This window comes from Girardinichthys multiradiatus, chromosome 10 (assembly GCF_021462225.1).
Source record: "Girardinichthys multiradiatus isolate DD_20200921_A chromosome 10, DD_fGirMul_XY1, whole genome shotgun sequence".
Lineage (NCBI taxonomy): Eukaryota > Metazoa > Chordata > Actinopteri > Cyprinodontiformes > Goodeidae > Girardinichthys > Girardinichthys multiradiatus.
The window spans coordinates 14,335,803-14,362,785 of NC_061803.1; the positions used below are offsets into that span (position 1 = coordinate 14,335,803).

The window sequence follows — 26,983 nt, forward strand, 5'->3', positions numbered from 1 at the left end:
GTTGTTTTACCCTCACTTAATCCCAAACTGCAATCCATTGCCTTTGTCTTACATAATAAATTAGAAAACATTACTAATAAGTCTGGGGTAGCTGTGTCAGACCATATACCTTTTGCTTTTACTGTAAATGTTGAACAATTGCCAGCAACAATTGAAAATTTAACAATATAAGCATAATAAGAAACCTAATATCAGGTCTGGTTGGAAAGAACATGTAGCCACATATCAGGATGAAGCTTGTGTAGCTTGTACACGTTCAGCCATGGCTGGAAGACTTGAGCAAGGCCCAGAGTTGGAATAGAAGACATGTGCAAATGAGTATGCTTTTTTCGAAAGTGGTGAAAGTTCCTAAATATTGTAAACCATCTCTACCATGTACTGTTGAAGGTGTTTCTGGGGCAGATAGTATTGCAGCATTATGGAAAAAGCATTGCAGTACACTCAACTGCACACTCAAGATTCTGACATGGGTGATGAACCTTTAGGTATAATGGCATGCAAGGTATATGAAGCCATTAATAAATGATCTTATAATAAAGCCTGTGGTTTGTGTAGGGCCAAAATTGCATCTGTCCTTATGTGTTTTATTGATTCTTCTAAAGCTTTTTGATCAAGTGAACAACAGAAAACCTTTTGGTAAATGACATTGTTGTGAGGGTTCTCGCTTACTGGTATCTCATCAGAAGATGCAGGATAATGGGGAAGTAGATTTTCTGTCCTCTTTAGTAATGGTCTGGAATTTTGTCTCCAGTTTTTTTTAACGTTTATGTTGATGATCTGTCCTTTCAGCTAAGAGCCTGTAACACTGCTTCTATGCCGGGTAAGACACTAATAAACCATGTATGTATGCAGATAATCTAGTGGTCTTCAGCTCAAGTTGTGCTGGTTTGTAGCAGCTCCTTAAAATATGTACTATCCGCCATATACTGCCCAACTGTACTTCCAAAGCACTTTTAAGAAAGTTAATGTTCACTTTTTTAGAATGATTGGATGGTTTTACTAAAGCACTTACAAATCCTACTGAAGTGTTCCTGTCACTCATCCAGTGTAAGGAAGCGCTAGTTGAAATGTTTGTGTGTAGAAAGCTTCCTTTTAATGTTGCAATGTACAATATTATTTAATGTCATTTTAGGTTGTATCTATTTTTTTATGGTTTTAGATTTTAAAGTATTTTTATATTTTCATCACGGTTCATTATGCATTTATTGACAAGGCATCCATCCTGTTCATGATCCTACTGGGGCTAAATCAGCTGTTTTCAATTTAAGCTCCTGACCCAAGAATTTCCATACAATTCATTTAACAAAAAATGTATTGTCTGTTGCAGAAACAGTGGGATATCAAATAGTGTGAACTGTATGTGCAGGTGATGGAAGAAATAAAAAAAGCATACTTGGTACTAGCTAGGTTTAATAATAGTAGCGAGTAAAAATTATGTTAAAAATTATTGCAATTATTTTTCTTCTGTGGTTTTCAGTCTTATGAGATAATGCTAATAAACAAGCTGTTTGTGGCTTGTGATTAGTGAATGTCTATCTTTACCCAAACCAGAATTGACTGTTTGTTTTGTTTTTTTGTTTTTGTTGACACTAGAAACATTTCTAACAGAGGGGAAGAGTTCTGAGATCACCTCTTTCAGACATCGTACCATACAGCTGACTGACAGCTCTTACTCAGGAAGAGGTTTATTGTGTGTTGCACTGAGCTGCATAAAACCTTGCAGTCAAAACAGTGTAAAATATAGCAGAACATGTTTAGTGTTGTACCATAATAACTGAAAACTAAACTATCCATAATGCAGCTATGAAATATGTGACATAAAATGCTAGAAGTACACCACGTATCCTCAGTAGTTCAAGTCTTATATGTTTGTTTCTCAGGACAAATTCGGTTTAGTTGCTCAGTTTTCTTGAGGAATTCTCAAGGAATTTCTTGAGGAATTGTCCAGTGAGTCTGAACAGTTTTAAGTTTTCTTAATGAATGTTGGGACCCAGCCATGGATTTCAACATTAAAACTCCGGTACACACTTTTCTGGAACTTTCAAAATAAATTGCATTTAACTGACTTTCAGCAACTGAGGAAAGGGGGGTAGCAGAAGACTTCCCATGATGCCACTGTCTGAATAAGAGCATCCCCTCTCCAACAAGCCGACCTCTTCCACCGGTGATCATCGGGATAGGAGGGGAACAGAACAGCGCGCTGATGTCTCTTTGCTGGCAAACAGACATAAACTCTTCAAATGGATCCAAAGATGTCATACGATCATCGATCATATGCAAAGTTAAGTACGAATGAAATACTGTCTGTGTATCCGGTATTTTCATTCATGAACGGGGAAATTAAGGAGTAAGAAATGCTTACTTTCTCTCTGAGGCCTGCAGAAGCAAACTGTCCCAGAGAAGTTCCCTACAGAGAAGTGGTCTCTATGAAGCTGAGCGGAGCGGTCTCCCAGTCTGGAAGGAAGACAGCAGAGACTCCATCGCCGTGGTAACGGTAACGTACAGTGTGGTTAGCGGACAGAACGGGCCGTCTTTCATCCACAACCACGGAGGTTAGCTAGAAGCTAACCGTTTGTTCACCGGCCCACAAAACAGCCGCCACTCCCACAGCTAAGGAGGTTAGCTGTAACTAACCATTGTTCACTGTGGATATCTTCTTCAAACTTCGTCATCACCCGGACAACTCCTCAGCATGGTCAGAGGTTAGGTTTGGGCAGAGCAGAATAATATAGAAGTGATTTAGATTGAAATGATCTAAACGTTTTTCATTTTATGAAGTTTGGTTTTGTTTGTGTTGAACTCGGCTATCTTGGTGCTAGCAGACTATCGGCAGCACACGTGCTCAGGTTGTGTTCTTTGTGTGTTTTTAAAGTTAAGACTAACTTTATTAAAGGGTGATTTTAAACAGAAGATTGATCATAACGCGCCATCCGCACTTATGCATTTTAACCCTTTTATTAATGGTATTTTTAAAGGTGTGTGTTTGAATCTGGTGCTAAGCTAACAGCTTCTTTGTTAGCTTAACTGCTAACAGCTAAGGACATGTGCTTGCTGCTAAATAATATTTACCCAGAAAGGTTTAGTTTTCAATCCAGTAAATAATGTGTCCCTAACATCATTTTACTAAATTTGATAACTAAGTAAACACCATTAAGCCCCATTTCTCCCGAAAGATTTGGCTCTTTCCAAAATATTCCCTTAATAATATTCCTTCAAATATTATTTTAATAAATAAAGGCAGATAATGAGATACTGTTGAGAAATGGTCATCCAGAAGGTTGGTTTTATTCAGCAGATCATTCTTAAAATATTATTTTATTAAAACAATATTTTATCGGATCTTGCATTGTGAAGGGTTGTCTAAGGGTAAGCTGATTATTGCCAAAGTTAGTTCCAAGACTAACTTAACTTCACTTCCAGATTCGTCAAGATAATCCTTGGTTCTCAAACATAAACATTGCATGGTAATGTTGCATCATTCCTTTGGTCATGGTTTTCAACCATCTTTAATCCACTTGTTCATATTGTACATAGCCCATTAGTCTTCGTTATTCTTTAATTCTGCTTGGTAGTTTAGTTGGATTGTTTTAGTATAGTAAAGAGTTTGTTGATTGAAATATGTTTGACTTTGAGTTGACTTATTTTTGTTAATAAATTCTTGTATTTTAAGAAATTGTGTGAATTCATTTCATGTGTGTGCAGAGTTTTGCTGTTCAATAATGTCAGAGCTCGTCTCACACCTTTCAATTTTGTCCTAATACCATCGCCTTACTGGGCTGGTATTCACAGGACAACCCTTAACAGACCGAAATATTATTTGATAAAATATTAAAATATTAATATTAAATATTAAATAATATTCTCAGATTGATAATCCCAACATGAAGAAAATCTAAGAAATGATTTAATTTAAAACCTAAAAACATGCTGCTGCAAAAATTTTATTGCTATTAAATTATTATACTTATATATAGGCAAAAATTTAGATTAAAACAGGCTGATTTTAGCACAGTTAAAGTACAAGTAATCTTTATCTTGAAATTTTGGATGTAAAAACAAGTTTTCCCATATAAAATAGTTAAAATTAAATATATAGCAACCTGCCAGGGATTATTACTTGTCCCTTTTTAAAGAAAATTATACCATTAAAAAAACATGTTAAAAAAGTTGACATAGTTTATTTTGATTTTTAGAGCTGTATTTGTTATCCATTTTCAGGTTAGTTGCTGGAAAGGATGAACTCTGTTCACAGACGTAGGTATAGTTTGGATCAGGATGTTCTGGTGTAGAAGAAAGATGTGGTTCAAGGTGACTGAGTGGAATTGGAAAGTCTTTGAGTATCTCCACTGTTTAAATAAAAATGAAAGAAACTAAAACACGATATGTAGTCTTAAGCTGACACGATCACACTTTATGGACCATATGAATAGATTAGAGGCATAATTAAGAAAATGAACAAAGTAGATTTAGTTTCAACAGAGATTAGTAAAATAGACTTGTATGTGCTGTTTATGATGCAGTAAATTTCCGAGGATGTGTAGTCGGTCTCGTTAAACCGAGTTCCCCTTCCTAAACCTTGTCTTCAAATGGTTTGTATGTTGACTCTTCAGTTCATGGTTTTTTACTTGGCCTGCTCTGCAATGATAACAGAATATACTGTACATATTTGACATTTATTTAAATTAGAGAATGTCTTGGTGGTTTGATTAGTGTAATTGTGTTGTGAGCTATAGCAGAGAGAAACACCAGTGAGCTGGTTGTGTGGTTGTGCTGACAGTTTACCACAGATTTGCTACAAATCAAGTGGTTAACTTGGTCAAATTAAAATTGTTGCTTTAGTTACATCTTAAAAAATCAGCAGTTACATCTGAAATCTGTTTTGTGTGTGTTGGTGATGGTGGTGGGGGGTGGTATTGGATTTTTGGGTATCTAATGAGTAGAGAAGTCCCAGCTATTAGAGGCATGGCTTGCCAATGACAATAGTATATTTTCGGGATGAACCGATATGAATCAATATCCGAAATTTGTATTGCTGTTGAGGCCAATAATCGATATTTACCGATAAGATATATATTATATATATTTCCCTACCCCTTTGATACCGTGAAAAAAATTACCACATGGCTGACGTGATGTTAATATCAGCCCAGTTTTACTTAAGTGACAGATACCGAAATCACTAACATCGGTCAATCAGTTAATGCACATATATGAGGCATCCCTAGTATATTTATATAGTATTATATAGCATAGGGCTGCACGTTATATCACAGATTCTATTGTCATCGGAAAATCACTATACACATGTATATCGTGAAGAACTGCTTAGACTAGCTAATTATTTAATTTTCATGCATTGAGGCTCTCTATGTGTGCCATATGCTTGGTGACACTAATGTTAACGTAGATGGCAAAGAGGGTTATAATGGTCAAGTCATTATGGTTCAGAAACTCCAACTAAGAGGTTTCGAATAGACATCAGCCAGAAGCATTTTTTCTATATACATTTGTTAAGATGGAAATAATATATTTTCTTTTTTCTAGTTACTGGTACTCTACTAGTACTGCAAATTTTCTTGGTCTATGTTTAATATGAACCCAAAGCAGAAAATATTGCCAGTGTAGCCTTGACACTAATATCCAGGATATGCCTTGTAAACAGTTTGTCCTATTCGGTAGCAACAAACATGAAAGATGTCACTTTTTTATTTAGAATTGTTTTTCAGTTTTGTTGATTTTTTTAAGAGAATGTTGCTTATCAGTTTTTCCTCAAAAACAATAAATTAGTTTTTTTCGACATTTTTCCATTTAATGGCTTGATCTGTGAAGGAATGGGACAGTCTAACTTCCAACATAGAAGTAAAGCCATTTTTAAGTAAAGATTTTACAACAACTTGCTCACTTTTTCAGGTCAGGGTCTAAAATGTCAAATCTCACTATAATGCTCCAACAGGCAGACAGAAGCACAAAAAGCTCTCCAGATAGCCGTCATAAAGGATCAGAGTATCTGTCATCCAGCCACCTTGGTGAGGGTGTAAAAAAAAAAAAAAACAGTTTGTGGTTTGTTCATGAGCCAATGACCAGACAGAGTTGTCCCACTAACGCTGCCATGGTGATTGTCTCAGGGCATGGGAGAAAAACACAAATAAAGTGAGCTTCTTCTTTTTGTTTAATGCACCGGTGAAATCCTCATACGACAAGGGAGTCACTCATCTTCAGCCAGCCTCCCAGTTTAAATAGGCTCATGGTTGGCAAACATCTATAGGAGATAAAGCCATAATTCTTGGCTATCTTCTTTTCTTGTTTTTCCACAGGTAAACCTGAAACATTCTATTTCAATAGTGTCTGCCTAATTCTTTGGATCATGTGCCGCCTAAATAATAAAATGCAGTTCTCGCCATTATGCGAAGAGGAGTTTTATTTGTTTGAATTATGCCATCAGCCAAATTGTTCATTGTGGCTGTTTAATATTGGCATTCGTGGCTGTGGAATCGCAAATCTTAGAAGACCCGGTGGGTAGATGACAAGGCTGATTAAGCCATTAAAGTGCTTGATATGTATTAAGCATAATCTGGCCTGTCTGCAAATAAGGAAGCACGGAGCTGGTTGGGAATGTTTTTTATCAAAAGATGCTAGTTGGCTCAATCAAACCCACTGCTGGGAAGCATCGGTGTTATGAGGAACAGAGAAGAGCTATCTGTCTCTCTCTCTCTCTCTCTCTCTCTCAGGGGGAAGGAGATTCATTTCTGTCGTCTGAAGAGATGAGGAGTGATCTGCCACGGCCCCTGTTCCTCTCAGCCTCAGGTCCTTTCATGTTCCCATCTTAATTTGAGCTGAACCAATGTTTATCATTCCGCATCGACTGGGCCGAGCGGCTGGGAGGGGAGGAGGGACACTTCTGCTCCTAAACCAATTTTTTGATTTTATTCTCTTTGCTGAGATTGTTGTTTTGCTTGTAGACTGCAATATTCTCCTCCCTCTGGGTTGGATTGAAGCTGCACTAATCTTGTCAGATAATGTTTTAATCAACGTCTGTATTTTATTCATCCTGTGCAACATGATGGGACTTTATGCTGGTATAATTAGGAATACAATTTACCCATATCAGATTCTGAGCGAGAGAGGAGTTATTTGGCAGATAATTTTCTTTTACGCAGCTCTGACATTAATATTGAACATCTTGAAACTAAGCGATTCTCTGCTGGGATAAATCAGCTTATTCTTTTTTACATTATGTCATTATTGCCACATGGTTTTTTTTTAAATGAACAAAATTTTAGTTTAGCTTTCATATCAGTTACTTAATAGACATCTTAAACAACGGCTTTAGCAGGGCTGAATTAGACAGTCACTCTGGTTCTGTGTTTTTAAAAATCATTTAGGTGAACTTTATTACTCATCACCTAATCTCAGACATTTTGTAAAATTTCCGTGAGTAAAAGCTGTTTTATGTTATGAAACAAAGAAGCTTAATTTCAACAGCCAATTAATAAGAACAATCCCAAATCACCAGGCTAATATAGAGGTGAATACAGAGAGCTCTGTTGAGCTCTGTATACCTTTAATTCTCTGTAGGGGTTGCTGTAGGGGTGATTTTAGAAATAGTTATATTTATCATAGAGAAAATCCTTGACATCATTCCCAGTATGGAGACTAGGTTGCCTGTTAAGGCAGTTTAAGAACTGTTTAACCTGATCTGTGTTTAGAGTTAGAGTTTTTAGCTTCAACTAAACCACGGTTGTCAAAGTCCAGTCCTTCAGTGCTGGTGTCATACGACCTTTAGATATGTCGCTGCTTCAACATGCTTCAATCAAATAATTACATTAGAAGGATACCGTAGAACTTGGCTGTGCTCCGAGGCACTACAGACATTTCATTTAGTCGGGTTGGACCAGGAACACATCTAAAGCTTGCGGGACATCCACACTCAAAAACTGGAGTTTGACACCCCTGATGTAAACCATAAGTTTGTCTTTTAGACCTACAAAACCTACAAAGCTAGAGAAGCCTGTTAGCTAGAGAAGAACAATCCGTGGTCAAAAACACAGTACCGAGGCTAACACAGAACTTTAGCCCTGTTGATTAATTTATTCATTTAATTCTCACTTCATGACATCCTTCCCAGTAGGGACACTAGGTTTGCACATTTATGATTAATAAAGGAGAATAAGAACATTTCCAGGTTTCTTTTTTGTCATACTGCCATGCTAACGTAGAGTTGTAGCTCTGTCGAGTTGTGCTATTCTAACTCTCAGTATTGACTTAATAAGATTTAATAGTTTGTTTCATAAATAAAATATTTTTAAGAGACAAATTTCATTACTACTACTAATATTAAAAATAAATTATCTGCCAGACTTTGGTTGCCACCTCTGTTTGGATCTGATGAATTTATTCTAAGTGAATTGATATGTTTTGCACACTTAAGGTGACCGTGATTAAATCTTTACTGTAGAAACCTGGTTTTAATTAAGATGTTCAAGCTTGACTCCAAAGGCTGAAAATGATAGTTGGTAGTCCCTATATTCTTTTTGGTCCTGTTTTGTTTTGAATAAGATTAGTAAGTTTTTTGGGGGGTTTTTTGTTCATGAAGAAAAAAGATGTTGCATTGCATCGCTGCTTTAATCTGTTGATTTGTGGTTAAAATGTAACATATTTCTTACGAAGACAAAGCAGAAGGCATTATAAGGATTTTATTACAAAGCCTTGCAGCTGCTTAAACCTTTTTTAAAAAAAGGGCTGAAAGAAATGTAGACCTTTTATAAACCATTAACACCACAGGGAAAATTAATGAATGTCATATTTGTCAGTGCTCAGCAGCTGAACCACTCTACATATCTGCCTAAAACCCCCACCTGAGCTGAGTGTAGCCTTCTCTCATCTAACTACTCAATTTATCCTTTTTCCACCTATGACATGAAAATCACATTTTTCTCTCCATCCTTTCCCCTCTCCCTCTCTTTCTCACTGATACACTCATTCCCTCCCTCTTCTCGCACTCAGCTGCACACTCCTGATCCCTCCAAAAAGCAAGCGGGCTGTCGCCTCTCCCTTCTGTCCGCCCCATCTGCGATGCAGTATGTGCCACTGGCCCGGTAATGATCGGTGAGCAGAGCGCGGGGCTGCACATGAGCCGAAGATATGGGGCCCCCTAAACTAAAAGACATAACTCCACTTTCTTGCTTCACGAATCTGCAAGAGGTCTCACCATGCAGTGGCTCACGCTTTTCTTCCTAGTTGTGCAAATGTGCGACGTCCTGCGTCACACTCTGCAGAGATGTGGACAGTCTCGATTAACACAGCAGATGCACATAAACCCTCCGAAGGCCATCGAACCAGAATTGATACCATGTGTTTTGCCGTCCCCCGCCACCCCCTCTTTCCTCCCCGCCACTTGTGCTCTGGTGAGGCTCAGGGGCGTGTTAAAGCTTTAATATACTGTACAATCACAGTAATTGAGTTAAATGTTGGAGTTCTTGCAGCTATAGCTTTAATTTATGAAGTCCCCATGAAAGTTTAATGGATCAGCAGTTGTAGGGTTGCCGCAATCTAAATCATTCTGCAGCCATCTCTGTTCTGCGCAGGCTGCCAAGTCCTGCCATTAGCATCTTGTGCCCTAGAAAGATGGCCAGATGGCTCTGAAGCGACAAATGTTGCTTGATGTCTAACACATTGCACCTAAAAGTCTGACAGAACGGAAGGTCTGTTCATGAGTGAGCACCTTTGGTTTTGGCATTACTTTTGATATTTTAACCATATAGCCAGAGTTTATTTTGGATTTTCTTATTTTTTAGTTTTGTTTTTAACTATGACAGTATATGCACAGATCCCTGTGGCTTCGTGATTGTTTAATTGCCTACTTTCCTAATTATGGAGCAACCCTGAGGCAGGTCTGAGAATGCAGAGGAGATGTATTTGGTAATCCAGCTTCTGCTTAAGAATTGTGGGTTTTGTTTTTTGATGAGGGCATATCCAATATCCTTGCATCAGCTGTACCAACACAAGTCTTACTGGACTTGTGCTGTTTATAATTAATAAACAGCACAAGTTCGCAAGCTAGGAAGCTCGCATCTGAGTGACATGACGCCCTGGAATGAGGTTATTAAGAGAGGTTATTGTCTATGTCTCCTTTATAGTGTAGAAACGCGCACACTGAGACTCCAAACTGAAAGGATGGAGCTAAGAAATTACTGCAGGGTCACTCTTTAATGAAAGAAAACATTCATCCATTAACTGTAAGAGGCTGCGGAGAAGGCGAAATCATTGTATTCCTTTTTTTCCCCAACTTTTCCAACTAAAAGGTTGAATTATTTCACTGAAATTTTACTGTTTTTGATAGTACATCATTATTACTACGGCTGCATGTTATGAGGGAAACAGGATATTGGAATATTATTGTGGAATTCTTGCTCTTAACCTGCAATTTTCCCACTCCTTTCCTTTTCTATCATTGTGATGTTGGCACCTCTCTCTGTGAGGTTTCGTATGTGTTTCAGTAAGATCAGGTGCCTGTTACATCAGGTGTGGGCATAAGGGACAGGGAAAGTCCATCCAGCTGGCCAATATATTACTGGCAGTATTCAAAATACCACCCAGTCCTTTGTAATTACTACATTACAGACATTGATATGACGGTTCGATGTCCTACGCAGCTCTAATTATTATAACATCTCTTAGATAAGAGTGGGCTTCTAATTCATTTATATCTGGTAATTCACAGATCAGATCTCCAGTTTTTTATAATATATACACTTTACTGCTTGTACCTGCTTGTCTGCCTACATGTGTACATATGAGTGACAACCCATTCTTAATCCATAGAATATTATATATAATGTCGGCCCCCTCTTTGCAGCTATAACAGGAAAAGCATATTAATCACATCAAGGGCATTTTGTTTACAGCAACCCAGCCCATGTGCAATCTAAGAAAGGATGGATAGACACAAATACTGTATATTGTATATGTATTATTGTATGCACTAAGTGCCAGCCTGCAGCATTGTGGTGACAAAATTGACATTTTGAAGAAAATATAATAAAATAATTTATAAATGCAATAAAAGATCTACTATTTGGAGATGAAATAAAATATTTATAAAAGATGGAATAAAATATTTGGAATAACCATTTGATTTTGTATGGGGACATGGAATAACATCATTGTGAAGAATTCGACTGACAGTCAGCCGTCTTCCTGGTTAAAATCCCATTAAGCTGGTCAGCAAATACTTTTAGAAACAAATTCCTGCTGCCTTCCACATATTTACATTCCTTATTAGGACAGTACCGCTTTTATGATGTATTTGTATCCCTCTGTTATGAGTGAAAGATTGCTTTCAATTTAAAACATGGCAGTCCAGAATCATTCATCCCAGGAATGCTGTTTGTTTTTTCAGCATAGTGCAGTTATTGTTGACAGAAGTGATATTTTATACATATCCAGACAGCTCTTAGGTCTCCACTGCAAAAAAATGTTTTCTATCCTTTCCTTATATTTCCTCTTTCCTTTCTTTGCTTAATTTCTTATCTCTCTAGATACTTGTTTTCTCTGTAAGCTAATTTTTGTTTTATTTATTTATTGTTATTTACTTCTTTCAGTATTTTTATTACCCAGGGATGATTGTTTAATTATCAAACAATGGTTTTAGTTGAAATTAAAGTATCAATGCAAAAAAAATGCACAACATGAAACAGTTTTACAAAGGAGTAATATTGTTGTCAGTTCAACCTGTTTGCACTTAATACCAATGATGTGGGAAAACATCAGACTAAAATGCTTAAAAAGAGAGTCAAATACAGCCATTTGGTGTCCATTGCCCAGTCAGCCGGGTCCACCCATATTCTCTCCTTCTCTTTCCCTCTCCTATATGTATTCCTTATCACACAGTTATAAAGATTCCTTCCTTCTTTTAAAACCGTTCCAATTACTTTATTCACTGTAAGTAAACACTGGCAGTTACCTCTCAATGGTAATACGCCAGATAAGCAATGTTTGCACACCTGGTGTGTATGGTATGTAGCGGAAAAGTTCACAAAGTTATTGCTTTGATACTTGGAACAAGTATATGTTGTAATATGGAACATTTTTAAAGTAAACCTAAGGTCTACAAAAATCATTTTAAAGAATTTGCACTAATCGTCCATATGTAAATGTAATTTTGTTTTCCTTTATTTGTATGGAAAGTTACAGTCACGTAATATATCATTACAAAAGTTTTTTTTTTTTTTGTTTTGTAATTATTTTTTAATTTAGAAAGACAAATTCCATCACATTTGTTAATTACAGCTTTACCCATTAAAGGTCGTACATGAGGATAGAAGCTCAGAGTCCAAATGATTTCGTCTATACTGCCTTTCTGGTATTTTCTTTTTCCAACTATTACTAATTTTAGTTGTGAACGATAACAAAAATGAACAGAATTGAACAGCAAATGGGGATTGCACCACCTCGAGCAATAAAAACCACAAAGACATAAAAGGGCAGGACACATAATTCACAAGAACTTTCAAATGAAGTCAGATCTAATTGGTTTTACATACTCAGTCCATTTGGTCCAAATCTTATAAACGTTTCCTTTTTCAACTTGGAGGGAAAAATAAATCTTTTCCATAGCATAAATCTGGTGAACAATTTCAATCCATTCATCAATAGTGGGTGGATCTGGTTTTAGCCATTTCCTTGTAATGGCTTTCTTACAGTAATATATACTGGCCGCCAGTATATATTACTGGCTATATAATAATATAGCCAGGAGTTTTTGTCTTTATTGGTCTATGTGACAAACTGTAGGTTGCCCAAGTACAACATTTTGCATTTGAATGGAATGTTTACATAGAATATTTTTTCAATATGTTTGTGGATCTCTTCCCAATATGGTTTTATTACCTGGCAGTCCCAAAAAATATGGAAGTGGTTGGCTAACAGTCATCATAAAAACGATTTTTGGTTCTTTTCTGGTCCGTTTGCTCTCCCCTAGTTTTTCACCAAAAACCAAAAACGTATTGACACAGGCACATTCATGCAGTTTTATACCATGGATGGCCATAGATTAGGTGATAAAATGGGTTTTCCATACAGTTTTGAACACTGATACTAAATCCCACTGTAAAAAAAAGAACAAAAATCAGATTAAACAATTGTTATTACACAGCAAAAAAAGAGTCTGAAGATTTAATGGCTATTAGAAAATGTCAGTCTGGAAAGGTCTGTAATTTTGACATTTGTACTTTATGAACTTGAGTTTCATGAAAAAAAAAACATGACCAAACTGATCAGTAAAAATGGTTTACTTCTCATTCTTGAGAATAGTTCAGTCGTCTTGCTGAAAAAAACAACACGTCTAACTTTCTGATTTGTTTATTTTTAGGTCAGTAATGCCATGAAAACAACCCCAGGTCACTGTAACACCGAGGCTAACACAGAGTTGCTCCTTTCTTGAGCTGTGGATTAACTCCCAGTAGTGATGAGATCATGAGATTTATTTTTTATAGGTAAAATAATGTTTATCCAAAAACAAAATTCATAACATCAATTCCAATATAGACACTAGTTTGGCAAGTAAGCCATCAATAGGAGTTGATCTGTGTTTAATTAATAAAATTAAAAACAAATCATTCCAGGTTTTGTTAGTACAGCAACCAGTCTAACACAGAGTCATAACTGTTGGCTGTGCAGTTATCCCTGGACTAGACTTGACTTATGTTCTTTAATTATACATCTTTTCTTAAACATTTTACAAGTTTTTCAAATGACTGATTATAGACTTAAGAAATTGTAGACTTCGTAGTACATTTTCGTTTAAATTTGGAAAACAATAAATTTACACTCATCATATACGTCAGGTTTTTTTCTAACTTTGCTTCTATAATGTCATAAAATAAGTCAGATTCCATGTTAATTATTGGAATTGGTCTTGCTTGTGCTCCCTTTTCTCCCACATTTTTCCTTCCACGCAACTTTCCATAATGCGCCTACGTGCAGCATTCAGTGAACAGCCAGTTTCTTTTTTCTTGCCTGTAACCTTTTGTGGCATAGCCTCTCTGTCAAGTCTGCAATCTTCCTCATGACTGTGTGGGACATAACATAATGTTTTTGTATTTTCTATTGGTCTTATGTATTTGTTTTGTTTTTTTTAAACTGAATTTATTTTTCTTTAATTATCTTTAAACCTTTATCAAAATTAAAAGAAATAAACCCCTGAAATATTTAGCTATATGTGTTTGAATCTATATGAGTTTCACTTTTTTTTTATTGAATTAAAATGCAACCTTTTACTGACATTCTAATTAATTGAGATATACCTGTTCATCATACTGTATATCAGGAATCATCCAAAACTTAGAGACACTGAACAGTTGTTAGCATTGGACTATCCAGTGTCAGGGTAGATGATGGTCGTTATGGAAACTTTGGCAACATTCATTTTCTGTATACACATTTGCCCAGTAGAGGAGGCTGTGTATTCTTGCTGGTTGAAGTGGAGCATGTCCTGGTTTTCTTCTAACAGCCATCCGATTATGTGTATGCCTCCGTATCCCATCTCTCTGGGGATATGCAGCATGTCACCCCCCTTGTCCTCCTCTGCCTCTTAGGTAAGATCCAGTAATACCCACAGAGATATGGGCTGCAGACCAGCAGAGAGGTGAGCAGCAAACATCATAAACAGTGTTGTTTTACACTCCCCTGAACACATCCCTCGGCCTCTGCAGTCTGCTGGCTACATACGCTATCTAGACCAAGTGATGTCACAGGAGCAGTGGATTTAAGCAGGTTTTAGTTTGATGCTAATCCCCTGGCGAGCACAGTAAACGAGAGGACAGTGCCTGCCAATGGCATGCATCAGCCCCCGTTGGATTAGTACATCTCGTCCCCTCCTCCAGTCTGTTGTCATTGTCCAGCATGTGTTTTTACCCCAATTTCTTACCCTCGGTCTTAGTGTGGGATGCCCAGCACAAGCATGATCCCAGCAGAATGGAGTAGAGCCTCGCTCTGAAGGTGTGTTATTTCTCTGCCTGCATGTCTGTGTGTGTTCTTTTTCTGTCTTTATCATGTTGTATGTCTCTCCCCATGGATTTCTAATGTTTCCAGGGCTGAATTATTTAGACAGGCTGCCAACAGGGAGCTACATGATAGCTCAGACTTAAGAGTGAGGGGAGGGAGGGGGTGCACAGCTGCAGATCAGGTAAGAGGGTACCTCCTGCTTCACCTGTCCTCCTCTCTTTCCCACTTCTCCCTTATGATTGGGGGTCAGTGTAACAGGAGAGTCGAAACCCAATACTTGGCTCTATTTTCCGCTTTTGTAGCTATCCTCATTATTGTCTTTACTGATGCCTGACTTGAGCGAGCAGTCGCATTTCGGTGGCTCTCTGGGCCAGCAGGCTGCTGTTTGGAGTGAGGGCCAGAACGACAGGGCTGCAAGTCGCTGTATCTATTGTGGTACCGTCGGGGAGCGAAGGAGTTCTCTCCTGCTGGGTGGTAGAGACAGTACAGCTGGTTTTCTTCATCAGCTAGACCTGGCTGAGAAACGGGATCAAGGCCTGCATGGACAGCAGCTCATGAGGAAGGGCTCTGTTCCTGATCTGAGCAGTAACCTGTACCTCAAGCAAGCCATGGCAGGGCGGACCTCGGGAACAGCTCAGGATTACTACCTGGCTGACTCTTCCTTATCTGGCCAACCACCTGAAGAGTCTGGGTTTTACAGGGATAACCAGCACTCGCTCACTAGATCAGCCTCGCATTATGGAGGGGTGAGACCTGCATGGGATCAAGGACAGGCAAGGGCCACACCTTCTGTACTAGCCTCTGCTGCTGCACCTACATCCGTGCCTCCTCCTCCTCCCCCTCCTCTTCATGAGCTGAGCCGTTTGTACCGGGAAGCTCTGGGATCTAAGATGATCCCAGACGTCCAGCGTATGGGTGGCAGCTCTTTTACTCCAGCAGCTATCTACGGGGTCCAGCCCCCTCTTCCCATTTATGCTGCCGAGCTGCCATCTCTCCCTGCACATCAGGTTTATAATAGCTTTACCAGCTTACCCCTGGAACCTCGTCAGCAAACTGCTGCTGGTTCAGTGGTGGACCCAGCATCTCAAGTGATGGACGGAACTCTCCCACGGGGTTATGGAGCTGTAGCCTCCCAGAGGCTGCCTTATGACCCAAGCTATGATCCCACCTCAGTCATGATGGGTGCCACAGCTGGGATGACTTCCAGCCTGCCTCCATTCAATCCCAGCACTACAGACCCTAAGAAGATGGTAGACCCTACCTTTCTGGCTTCCCTGCGAGCTGAAGGCTTGGCTGAGAGCACCATCACTCTTCTGCTGCAGCATGGCTTTGATTCTATAGCCACGCTGACGATGATGGAGGATCACGATATTCGGTCAGTGGCCCCGAACTTGGCCCAGGCTCGTGTTTTGTCTCATGTGGTACTTGGATGTAAGACTGGCGGTTCTGCGACACGTACTCGGTCCAACAGCTTTAGTCATCGCAGTGACCTCTATATGCAGCCACAGGGGTTGACAATGGACCCTAGTCTGATGCAGCAACCCCCCACCACCATTCAGACCATATCTCCGAGGATGGGAGAGTTTCTCGGCCGCAGACCAAGCAGCGCCCCCTCTCAGCATCTCCTCGAGACTACCACCTACCATGGGGCAAGGCCAGTGGCAACTGGAGCTTTCCCAGTTAGTCCTGGAGGATACAACAATGTTGTGCCTCAGGGAAGACCGGTACCTATGTATAACTCCCACACCGGTCTCGCCATGTCCGCTCTCGGACAGCAACCTCCTCCAGCACCTGCCACACCCGGAATAGCACCTAAAACCTTCTCTGGCTCCTACTCCCCCATGGAGCTGATGAAGAGAGCCCCAAACCTTCCCCCGACTTCACCCACTGCTGCAACAAACCCACTCCACAGCCCACAGCTTCTCCGGAAAGGGATCAACGCCGCTCCCGAGAGCACTGTTGCTCCTGCTACTTCTAACACCACTTTCCAAGGGCAAAACACCACTAACAACAAGCTGGTCGGACGTCGCACCGGTCCACCTGTTATAGTCTCAACAATGGCCACCACGCCTGATATAAGTAATGTCAAACCTCACTCTTTATTTACTTATTTCCTAAAACCTTAAGCTTTAATATTGAAATCAATATTGTTTTCTTGATAATAATCATTTCCATCTTGTGATTCTGTTCTACATAGAATACGTTGAAAGTTGAAATTGCACTGGCATTGTTTTTGGAAGGAGGAGAAGTATGTAAGATGACAAGTTAAGCTTATTTGCTGTGTGAGGTTTCTTTTTCCAAATTATCCAACTATTTATACATGTATTGCACCAGAATTGTGTCATTTGCCAGAGGGGATTGTGTCTCATCACCAAGTTGAAACATTTCAAACAAGCAGCAGTTTTTTTTGGTTGCTGGTCAAATTTTCTGTGCTTTCATGGTTGTTTTGAAGGGTTGACAAGAAATTTTTAACGATATGCCCACTATATTAAAAATGGGGTTGTTTTCAACAGCTGTCCTTCAAATGTTCTTCTGCACTTAGGCTGTGTGAGATAGGTGTCAAAATATACTTGTTTTTAGTATGTAAAAGGGGTTGCTGTCGTTCTATTTTACTTCGTACTCTCACCTAATCTGAAGCTTAACAGCAACAAATCCAATTACACTAATTGGATATATGTTTGTGTAGACTATATTAGGTGACGGTTTTTGGTCGAACAACTGTGTTTCTGCAGTGCGACACAATTTCCTTTCTTTCTTTGCCTCATTCCGGACTAAATAAAACCCTTTTCCATAAAGACATTTAGCCTTGTTCTGTTTTATGTAACTTGACTTTAGGGCTACCATTTACTTTTTTTGTTGTGTTCTTTTTAAATCAATCTATGGACTATTTGTTTTTTGTTTTTCATTTCTTTCTCTAACCTAAAGTCACAAATCTTTCCTTTTTTTTAAATAATCTAAATTTTTCAAATAATCAAAACAACTATTAATCCACCAACAAAAGCAGTTTTATTTTAGTTCAGTTTTTTTGCATGTTTGTAGGTATTCACGGGGGCACAGTTGGTAGCACTGTTGTCTTTCAACAAGAAGGTCTTGGTTTAGAGTCCCAGCCTCAGGTTTCTTTGCGTGGAGTTTGCATGTTCTCCCAGTGCATGTGTGGATTCTCTCCAGGAACTCTGGCCTCCTCCCGCTGTCCAAAACCATGACTGTGCAGTTAATTGGTAACTCAAAATTGCCCTAAGGTATAAGCAGGGGTGAAAGTGAGCCGGTACGGTCCGGTACTGCGTACCACTAAAAGATTCTGCACCGGTACACAGTACCAGGAAGAGGGAAGAACGACTGTCTGGTATGAAGCCGTCATCCAGAACCAGTTACGGCTGCAAAAATTCACGATCACACAAAGAAGATCAGATCCGCTACCAACAGGCAGTCTAAAACACGACTTAATCTGTTTATAAATATAGTTATTTTCCCCTCATTCCACATTGTTTCTGAATTGTTCTGCTATGCTGGAGCCTCAATGCTCTTGCTTTGCTTCTCTCCCCTTGGAGCTCGAGGATTTTATGAACGGCCAGCCTTTAAAACGAGCACCGCTACGTTTAAAATCTGTCTGCTCGCTGCTAAATACCCCAGTTAAAAGCAAAGGGAGAGTAACTAGCTGTGTTTCATGTTATTTTGCTGAATTACAACAACACAGTACAGCCCGAAAACACCGCTTATGACCAGAGATTTCACATACGATACACGAGAGCACATGCGCGCTTACCCCCAAAACAGAGCGGTTGCCAAGGAGATCGGTGCGTTCAATTTAATAGACTGGGATATTTAACACAGGTGGTGCACAGACATAAAAAACCGCCACTTGCATTAGGACAGGACGAACAATAAATCAATTACCATCTACAAACTTAAATAAAAACCGCGAAAACAACCAAACTGTCAAATTTTAAATTTATATCAGATCAAAACTTGACCACAATGCAGAGAACAATAACTTCTTTGTTCAAAAGAAAAGACGAAAACTGAAGATGAAAAGTTATGCATCAGAAAATGGTTTATCATTGTTTGATACATGACAGTTCTTTAACATTTGAAATGTATATATATATTCTACATTGTCAAGTGATTCTAATTTCTGCCTTATACAAACAGCCTGCAGTAATGTAAAATATTGATATGCTTTAATTAGTTTGAGTATGGACTTTGCTGAGAGAGAGAGAGAGAGATGTCAAGGGGGCCACAGATGAGAGTTACAACACACACAAACAAATTATATATATATATATATATATATATATATATATATATATATATATATATGCATGCATATATACCCCCAGTGCCTCCCCAGTCCCCCCTCTAGCTCCGCCCCTAAGTACCGGCAAGAATTCAAAACTACTTTCACCCCTGGGAATAAGTGTGTGTGCATGGTTATTTGTTGTGTGTCTCTCAAGGATAAACAGGGATAGACAATGTTTGGATGTTTGTGTATAATTAACCTTTTGGAATTATGGTCAAAAAGGTTAAACATTTTGGCCATAGAAACCTCAAATGGGATTTTGCTGAATTTCGGTGGGCTTGAATGTTTTTCCTTATTAGAACAGTCTTCCATCCTGCTACCATACTTTATAGCTCACACATATTAGGAATACTAGAGAAAGATATGGTGGGTACTAAATGGCCAATATTTGTCAGAAATACCTGTAGCTCCCTTGATGGTTGTTGCTGCCCTCTTGTCAGCCTCTGTTACCATTTTCTTCTCTTATTTGCATCACTTTTGGTGTGTCCATATCTTGTTAAAATCACTGTAGCATTATAAATTCCCCCTTCTTGATGATAGCCCTCTTCACTGTTTTCCATGGTATAACTAATGCCTTTTAAATTATGTACTACTCTTCTCCTGACTGATACCTTGTGATACTCAGTCCCAGGACTGAGAAAGTGTCACGTAGAAAGATCGTTAATCAACAAAACTTTGATCTAAACACTTTTATAAACCCTTTTTCAAAGGAAAATGTAGCAGTCAGAGGTATCCAACTGCATAAAGTGCATTCAGCACCTTAGAAAAAGCACTTAAGCTAGCCTTGTCTTTTCATTTGGCTTATCATTAAGCCCTTTTTCTCTGGCTCTCAGTGGAAGACACACGCATTTTCTCTCCCTCCCTCCCGGTTGATCCCTGCTTCTGCTTTTGTCTGTATTTTTCTCAGAGCCTCGCTTTGCATATCCTCCAAACTTGTAAATTATGGATTTGGTCAGCTGGACTCTCAACGTAATTGGTCAAATTTATTTTTTTTTCCTACGAGAAGACAGGGTAAAGGAAACCCTCTTGTCCAGGCGGGACGTTCTTCTCTGGAAACACAACGGATTCCTGCCTGACTACGATGTCGGTCGCGGACGTAGAAAATGTGTACATATTTGGACTTCCGATAACAGGATTTCTGCTTTTTGGAGTTGGTGGTTACCTGGCTTATTGAGTGATTCGCAAAACGTGGACGGCTGTTCAAAGCATTCCAAAGCTGCCTGCGATGTTGGATGGAGTCTGTAGAGCGATCAACACTCAGACTGGAATGTTAAGAGAGCAGAATCGCAAGCTGGACACGATTCTTGAACAGAATCGCAGCTTGGCAGCGGTTGGACTCAGAGGTTAAAGGATATAATCTTGGAGAACTTGTACGCTCCAGATCTGTGGAAAGTACCAGAAATTTGGCTATTTTGATTCGCAATTGAGACATACCAGTAAAACTCTTAAGGTGGTTGGAAATTCACAACTGCCTGAACCACAACATTTATTGTTTTTCTAAATCTGGCGCCCCAACATGGCCTTGGCAACTTCTGCTAACTGGCTATCGACAAAATATCTCCTGGATGTTATATAAACACGATGCTCTTCCCCAGCACTCCCCTACCAGCTGTGTGCTGATAGGACTATGCGGCGGATTGATAAAACCTCCACCTCTCTTCTCAAGGACAATGGCGCTTCTATCAGTGTTGACAGTCTAATTCTTGTAAACACACTCAGACTTATATATTCGCACCCTCAAGATTCCACCGTACCCTTGCTGAATCTTTACTTATGTGTGTGTTGCTTACCCCTGCTGAGGTTTTTTTGTACTGTTTCAGACTCTATTCTGCTAAGAATAGAGTCTGAAATATGATCTTTTTTCCCTCCTATCTTACTTTACCTAAATGTGTGATTTCATTACTTTTCATAGATTTTACCAGCAAAAACCAAACATTATTAGTAACTTGGACTTTAGCTGCTCTTACACCAATGACCCAGCTTTCTTAATTAGATTACTTAGTTCAACTTCAGCACCAGTAAAAGCAATATATTATTAGCACCTGAAAATGTGGATTAAAGCTGTTTTGTACCAGTGACTCAGCTTCACTAGTTAGAATTCAGTGGAATGATGAGACTTCTTAGCACAAGATGCTTTCCCCTACATAGAGGACTTAATGATATAATTACCTCTTTAGAAAGATTGGTTTAGAACCAGCTCTTACCAGTAAAGCCCAAAGGACTATTAATGTTATCTGTGTCATTGTAATATTGACCAGAGATTTTTAGATTTCTCAGAAGAATTCATAGATTTTTAGATTTCTTAGCATTTGATTTGTTTTTCTGTGTTCTTTGTGATTGTATTGTAGTTGTATGTACAGCGCTTTGAGTGTCTCGTTACTGAAAAGCGCTATATAAATAAACTTACCTTACCTTACCTTACCTGGGTGTTGTTTCATCAGCTGCTCCTCTAGCATGGCGCTTGTACTGCTTTGGTTCATGTCCATAGCTTTGTTTATCGTTGCCTAAACTTAAGTACCCCAGTACTTTAACTTTAAAAATCTTTATTTACCCTTTATCCACTGTGGTTGTTTTGAAGTTGTATCTCAGATGGCACTTACCAATGATAGGAAACAAACTTGACTGTCAGCAATTTGGAGATTTTTTTTTTTAAGATTAATTCACAAAATAATTTTTAATAAACATTTTAATATCAACTGGTTATTATAGTGAGGATCATCGATTGCCTTCATCTCAGTCCTGATGTGACATTTAAAAACCATTGCCAATAAACAACAATTATGACAGCCATTAAGAAATTCTGTTATGTTTTATGGTTTCTTGGCCATAAAAACATTTACTATTACAGTCGTGTATTAATTTTGAAGGACAGACAATTGTGCTTTGGTGCAAAAACATATGAAAGTATTTGTATTGTACTCTACCGAATTCATTTTTAATAACCTTTTTTTTTTCAAACTGAATTTTGTCGAAATATTGTGACAATGTTTATGTTTTACACAAGGGAAGTTTGTATTTTAGAGCCCATCATTTGGGATAGTTTTATTATCCTGAAATGCCTAAATTTTTACCTCTGACAAATGAACTTCTTCCCTGCTAATGGAAACTGGTGATTTTGTTTTTAGCCATGTAACACCACTTCTTACTTCCCTCCTAATGTGCCTGTGGTCTGCTGCACTTGTTACAGAGTAATGACTTCTATGAAGTGGCCTCCCTTCATGTGTTGTCAAATAAATAAGAAGCAGATCCAGAGGATGGCGGAGGAGCTGTGGGGGTGGAAGGTTCTCTTCTTTGAGCTTCGTGGAAAACGTCCTCTTTTGTCAGGGGTCACCACTACCCGCATCACTCTTATCACAGCCGGCATCATTTGCACGTAGCTGTAACATTTGTTGCTGCTCCAACTTCATCTGATAACGGGCAGCTCTTGCTGCTGATCGGAAAGCATATTGCTTTATTGTGTGTTGCTAGGCAACTTAGATTTCAGTGCTAATCAGAGATGGATAATCTTTATATTTAAGGGAAGAGGAAATGTGAGGAGCTGTATGTGGTGTTGCACTTTTCTTCCAGTTGCAACCTTTTTTTGGATTTGAGGATAAACAATAACAAGAACCTGCAGGGCACTTAAAGAAACATTTTGTTTACTCGCCTTCCCCCCTTCTTCCTGTGTGCCGCACATGTAGAAATTACTTTTTATTTTTGTGTGAAGGCTCTATCACATTTACAAACAACCTCTTTTATTACAAAGGATGGTTTATGGTCATCAAAGATATAGGTGCAGTAAAATAATTTGAATATCACTGAAAAGCAAATTTATTTCAATAAAAACATTAAATTAATGTAGATTCAATGTCCACAGAGTGATATGTTTTTAGTTTTTCCCATTAATATTGATGATTATGGCTAATGGAACCCAGATTCAGTTTCTCTGACAATTTTAATCATCCTAATGAAAAATATGTCCATGCACTGCATAGTATATGTCCTTGATACTTAGTTTGGGCTATTTCTGCCTGATTTGCTGTTATATTGTAGAAGCTCAGGTTGCTTTAATAACAACCTTCAAACCAGGGGCCAAATTTCCCTGCTGAAAAATGAAATCAGCATCTCTAAAAAACTTGTCAACAATAGGAAGCACAAAGTGCTCTAAAGACGTTTTGAATTTGGGCTTCATAAAACACGGTGGATCAACATGGCTCCCTAAATCCTTACTGACTTTACACCGGACCTTAAGCTACTTGAATTCTGTGTCTCTCTCTGAATTCTGAGACATTGATTTCCAAATGAAATGCTAACTTTATTCTTACAGGAAAAGAGGACTTTGGACAACCTTAACCCAGTTTAGATGCTTCAGATATTGTCTCTGATTCAGCAGTGATTTAACACAAGTAATTCTTACGCTGAAGCCCATGTCCTGGATAAATCTGTGTGTGGTGGTTCTTGAAAGCTCTCATGTAGGCTCTGCTTCACTATCCTCTCAAGTCTGCAATTATCTGCATAGGCTATGGACCTTTTTCTGACATCCCATTTCCTTCTACTCAACTTTCTGTTAAAAAGCATTGACACAGAACTTTGTGAACAGCTAGCCTCTTTAGCAATAACCTTCTGTGGTTTTTAAGGTATTTCCTTTGACTAAAAGTGAGCTTCATAAAGGGCTAGAAGGCTTGTTATTGAATAGCATTACAGAAGGGCTCAGGTGTAAATACACTCCATTCAAGTTTTTCTAGCTTCCACTGCCATAATATACCATAGCTTATACATAGATATTTTTCTGTCTGTGATTTTTACTTCTATCATACATTAGGAATGACAAAATATTTCACATGACATATGGACGCAAAGCGCATAGACATGAAAGACGGTAATGAGATAGCCAACATATTAAAGATATTCTAATTAGGGGTGCACCGATTGCAGTGTTCTGGCCGACTGCCGATCTTTAAAAAGCCTGACCTGGCGATTCTGATTTTGACAAATACCAATTTTCTTTATAATTGACACTGTCAGGTGCCGCAAGGTCACAACACACCTTCAATGTTCCAATCTTATGTTGTCAACAGTTGTAAACCGCGCACGTGCAGATGTGACCTGTTGGGCGGGTCTGTCATTCGGCCCTCTCTCACGAAAGAGCAAAAGGGACAGTGGGTGATTTTCTTTGCGAAGCTAGAAAAGATCGGTGGATAAGATCGGTTTCACATGTAAGTATCGGCCAATGACCGATCATCCAAAATTAAGGAAATCGGGGCCCATCATCTGCTGGCAAATCAGTGGGTGCACCCCTAATTCTAATATTTTGAGATGCACCTGCATGTTTGTAAATAATATGCAAATTATTATGTCTGCATCCAATGAACAAACTAAGTTAATTTAATTACCTTGGATCAAAGTGCTAATTTTCTAATTTTTGTTTATTTACTTTTAATCAGTTCTTATTCTTAAAGTAGACCTCAGGTGGGAGGGCCCATGTCTGTGCTCTGGTCTCCACTGGACACTGTATTGGTTGGCTAAAGCCGTAAGCAGAGCTAATTGTGGCTTTAAACGGTGGAGTTTAGCTTAGTTGCAACAGTTCCCTTCCACCTAGAGCAGGGAGAGCGCCTTGTAGCCCTCAGATTGGCCATGGAGGTGTCCGTCAGCGGCATCCAACAGAGCGGCACGGGTGGGTAAACCCTGGCCTCATCGTCAGTGGAGCAAAGTAGCCCTTCCTACTAGAGTCGATTGGCTTATAGCCTTTTACAGCCTGTGAGTGTGCTCAGTAGATTACGTAAAGGTAGATGCTTTGCACGTGGTTTCCCCTGCGGGGATAATCTGTGGAACATCTTTGGATGTGCTTTTCTGGGCTTGAGAATTAGGAGGCGGTGTAGGAACACTGACGTTTGTGGCCAGGGCTTGTGGGATGTGTCATTTCACCTGGATCACTTCTTTTGGTGTTTTTTGCTCCACTTTCTGAGGCAAAAAGCCTCAAATCAGTTCTTCTGATTAGGGACCTGTGTGATTGCCGCTGACAGTTAGGTAATCTCCCATCCCATGTATCCTGATGGGACCTGAATGGGATTTTAATTTCCTTCTCTGTGATTGGAAGGGCATTCACTAGGATGCATGGCTAATGTGCTTTCATTTGTCCTCTGCTAAACTGCTTTAAGGTGTCTGCTTTTAATGTTATACTTTGTACACAAAGTCATCTTAAAGGGAGACAAGCGAGGGTTTTTGTGTGCAACCATTCTGCTTGACATTAAACACTTCTGTACCTTGTGATGCTACAAACTCTGACTTTCCATGCAGAAGTGCAGAGGGAGGAAACAATATCAATTACATTTATTTCTAGATCAGTCATAAATACAACAAAATTCGCTTTGGAAGCTTTCCAGTGGCTCTGTATGAATGCAGGCTGCAGATGTCCCTCTTTCAATTACAGGAAGTGTTCACTGTTATGGAAGGACATGAAGGAGCTGACATGTTAATGTTGTAGATTCAGCCACAGTAAAATCTCATAAATTCCATTTAGGTCAAGAGGATGAGCCATTAACTGAGAGGAAAATAAGTGTGAAATAATCAAAGGTGAAAGTACCCAGTGAATTTGCTTAGTTTACTTAGGGATTTAACAGTATAAGTATTGGTTTATTCATGTGCAAATTCGTTGAAAATTATTTCTATTATCATTGTTTCTAAGAGGGGGTATTACTATTATTAGCATTATTATTAGAAGTATTATTAGTATTAGTAGGACTTATTAATAGTTATCGTTGGGACTTATTGTTTTAAAGAATGACGTTTCATAGCCATACACAGACTTTCTTTCACCCACAGGATTTCTTTTGTTATTAAAATCTATTAAATTTGTTTTTAAATGCAAAGTAATGACTTTAGAGAGGGCTCTATGTAAAATGGAAGATCCACCACTGTTCCATGTTTTCTCCATTTGTGGATAATTGATCTTACTGTTGTTACCTGTAGTCCAAAAGCCAAAGAAGTGGCTGTTTAACATTTTCTGGATTGAGAGATGCATCTCAACTGTTCTTGAATTTCTTTAGATCAGGACATAATGTGTTGGTTTTTAAGAACTTTCAGCCTACTTCATGTTGTCAGGTTCTGGTCAGTTTATTTTGATTGTACAGTTGCTAGCTTTTTTTATTTAATAAATTAAATCCTAACTGCTTTGGGTAAAAACTGAGGTTATCTGTGTCTGATGTGACACATTTATTTGTGACAAAGTACAAAAAGCAACAAAAAATCGGAGCACATTTTTACAGCCCTGTAAATGTTTAAATATAAAGAACTGGTGGCAAAATAAGACAGATTAACCCTTGGTTTTTATATTATTAACCCTAAAACCTATAATTGGGCACCAATCAGACAACTTTGTAATGTTTTTATGCACCATATGTTTGGCAGAGATCAAACTGTTTAACAGCCACTGTTAACCTCTATACATTTTCATACTGTCATCTCAGTCTGCTGCCCTCCTTTTATGTGTCTCTAGTTTCCTGAGAACCTGCTAAATGTTACATTAACTTTTTTGTGCTATCTGCTTCACCATCTCGTCCCAACCTCTGTTTGTGTCCTGGGGGGAAATGCAGCCTGGAAAAATCTATTTTCCCACTGCGGCGGTTTTTCTACGAACTAAGCGTTAGAACAGTGTCGTCGAGTGGTCCATCCACTCGTTGCCCTCCCCCTTGTTTCTTGTCTTGA

The 26,983-nt window shown here is 38.8% G+C and overlaps 1 protein-coding gene across 4 annotated transcripts in view; it reads left to right on the forward strand.

The window, feature by feature from the left end:
* ctbp2l (C-terminal binding protein 2, like) overlaps nucleotides 1–26,983 on the forward strand; it is a 152,819-nt gene that overhangs the window by 68,815 nt on the left and 57,021 nt on the right. For 2 of the 4 annotated variants that reach the window (XM_047377328.1, XM_047377329.1), the window contains exon 1: nucleotides 15,330–17,082. The exons of 1 other annotated variant lie outside the window; for it this stretch is intronic. In XM_047377328.1, the coding sequence (XP_047233284.1) occupies nucleotides 15,330–17,082 (1,753 nt within the window). Of the gene's footprint in view, nucleotides 1–6,728; nucleotides 6,805–15,329; nucleotides 17,083–26,983 lie in introns of those variants that run through there. One more of the 4 variants, XM_047377332.1, reaches the window with a different exon arrangement.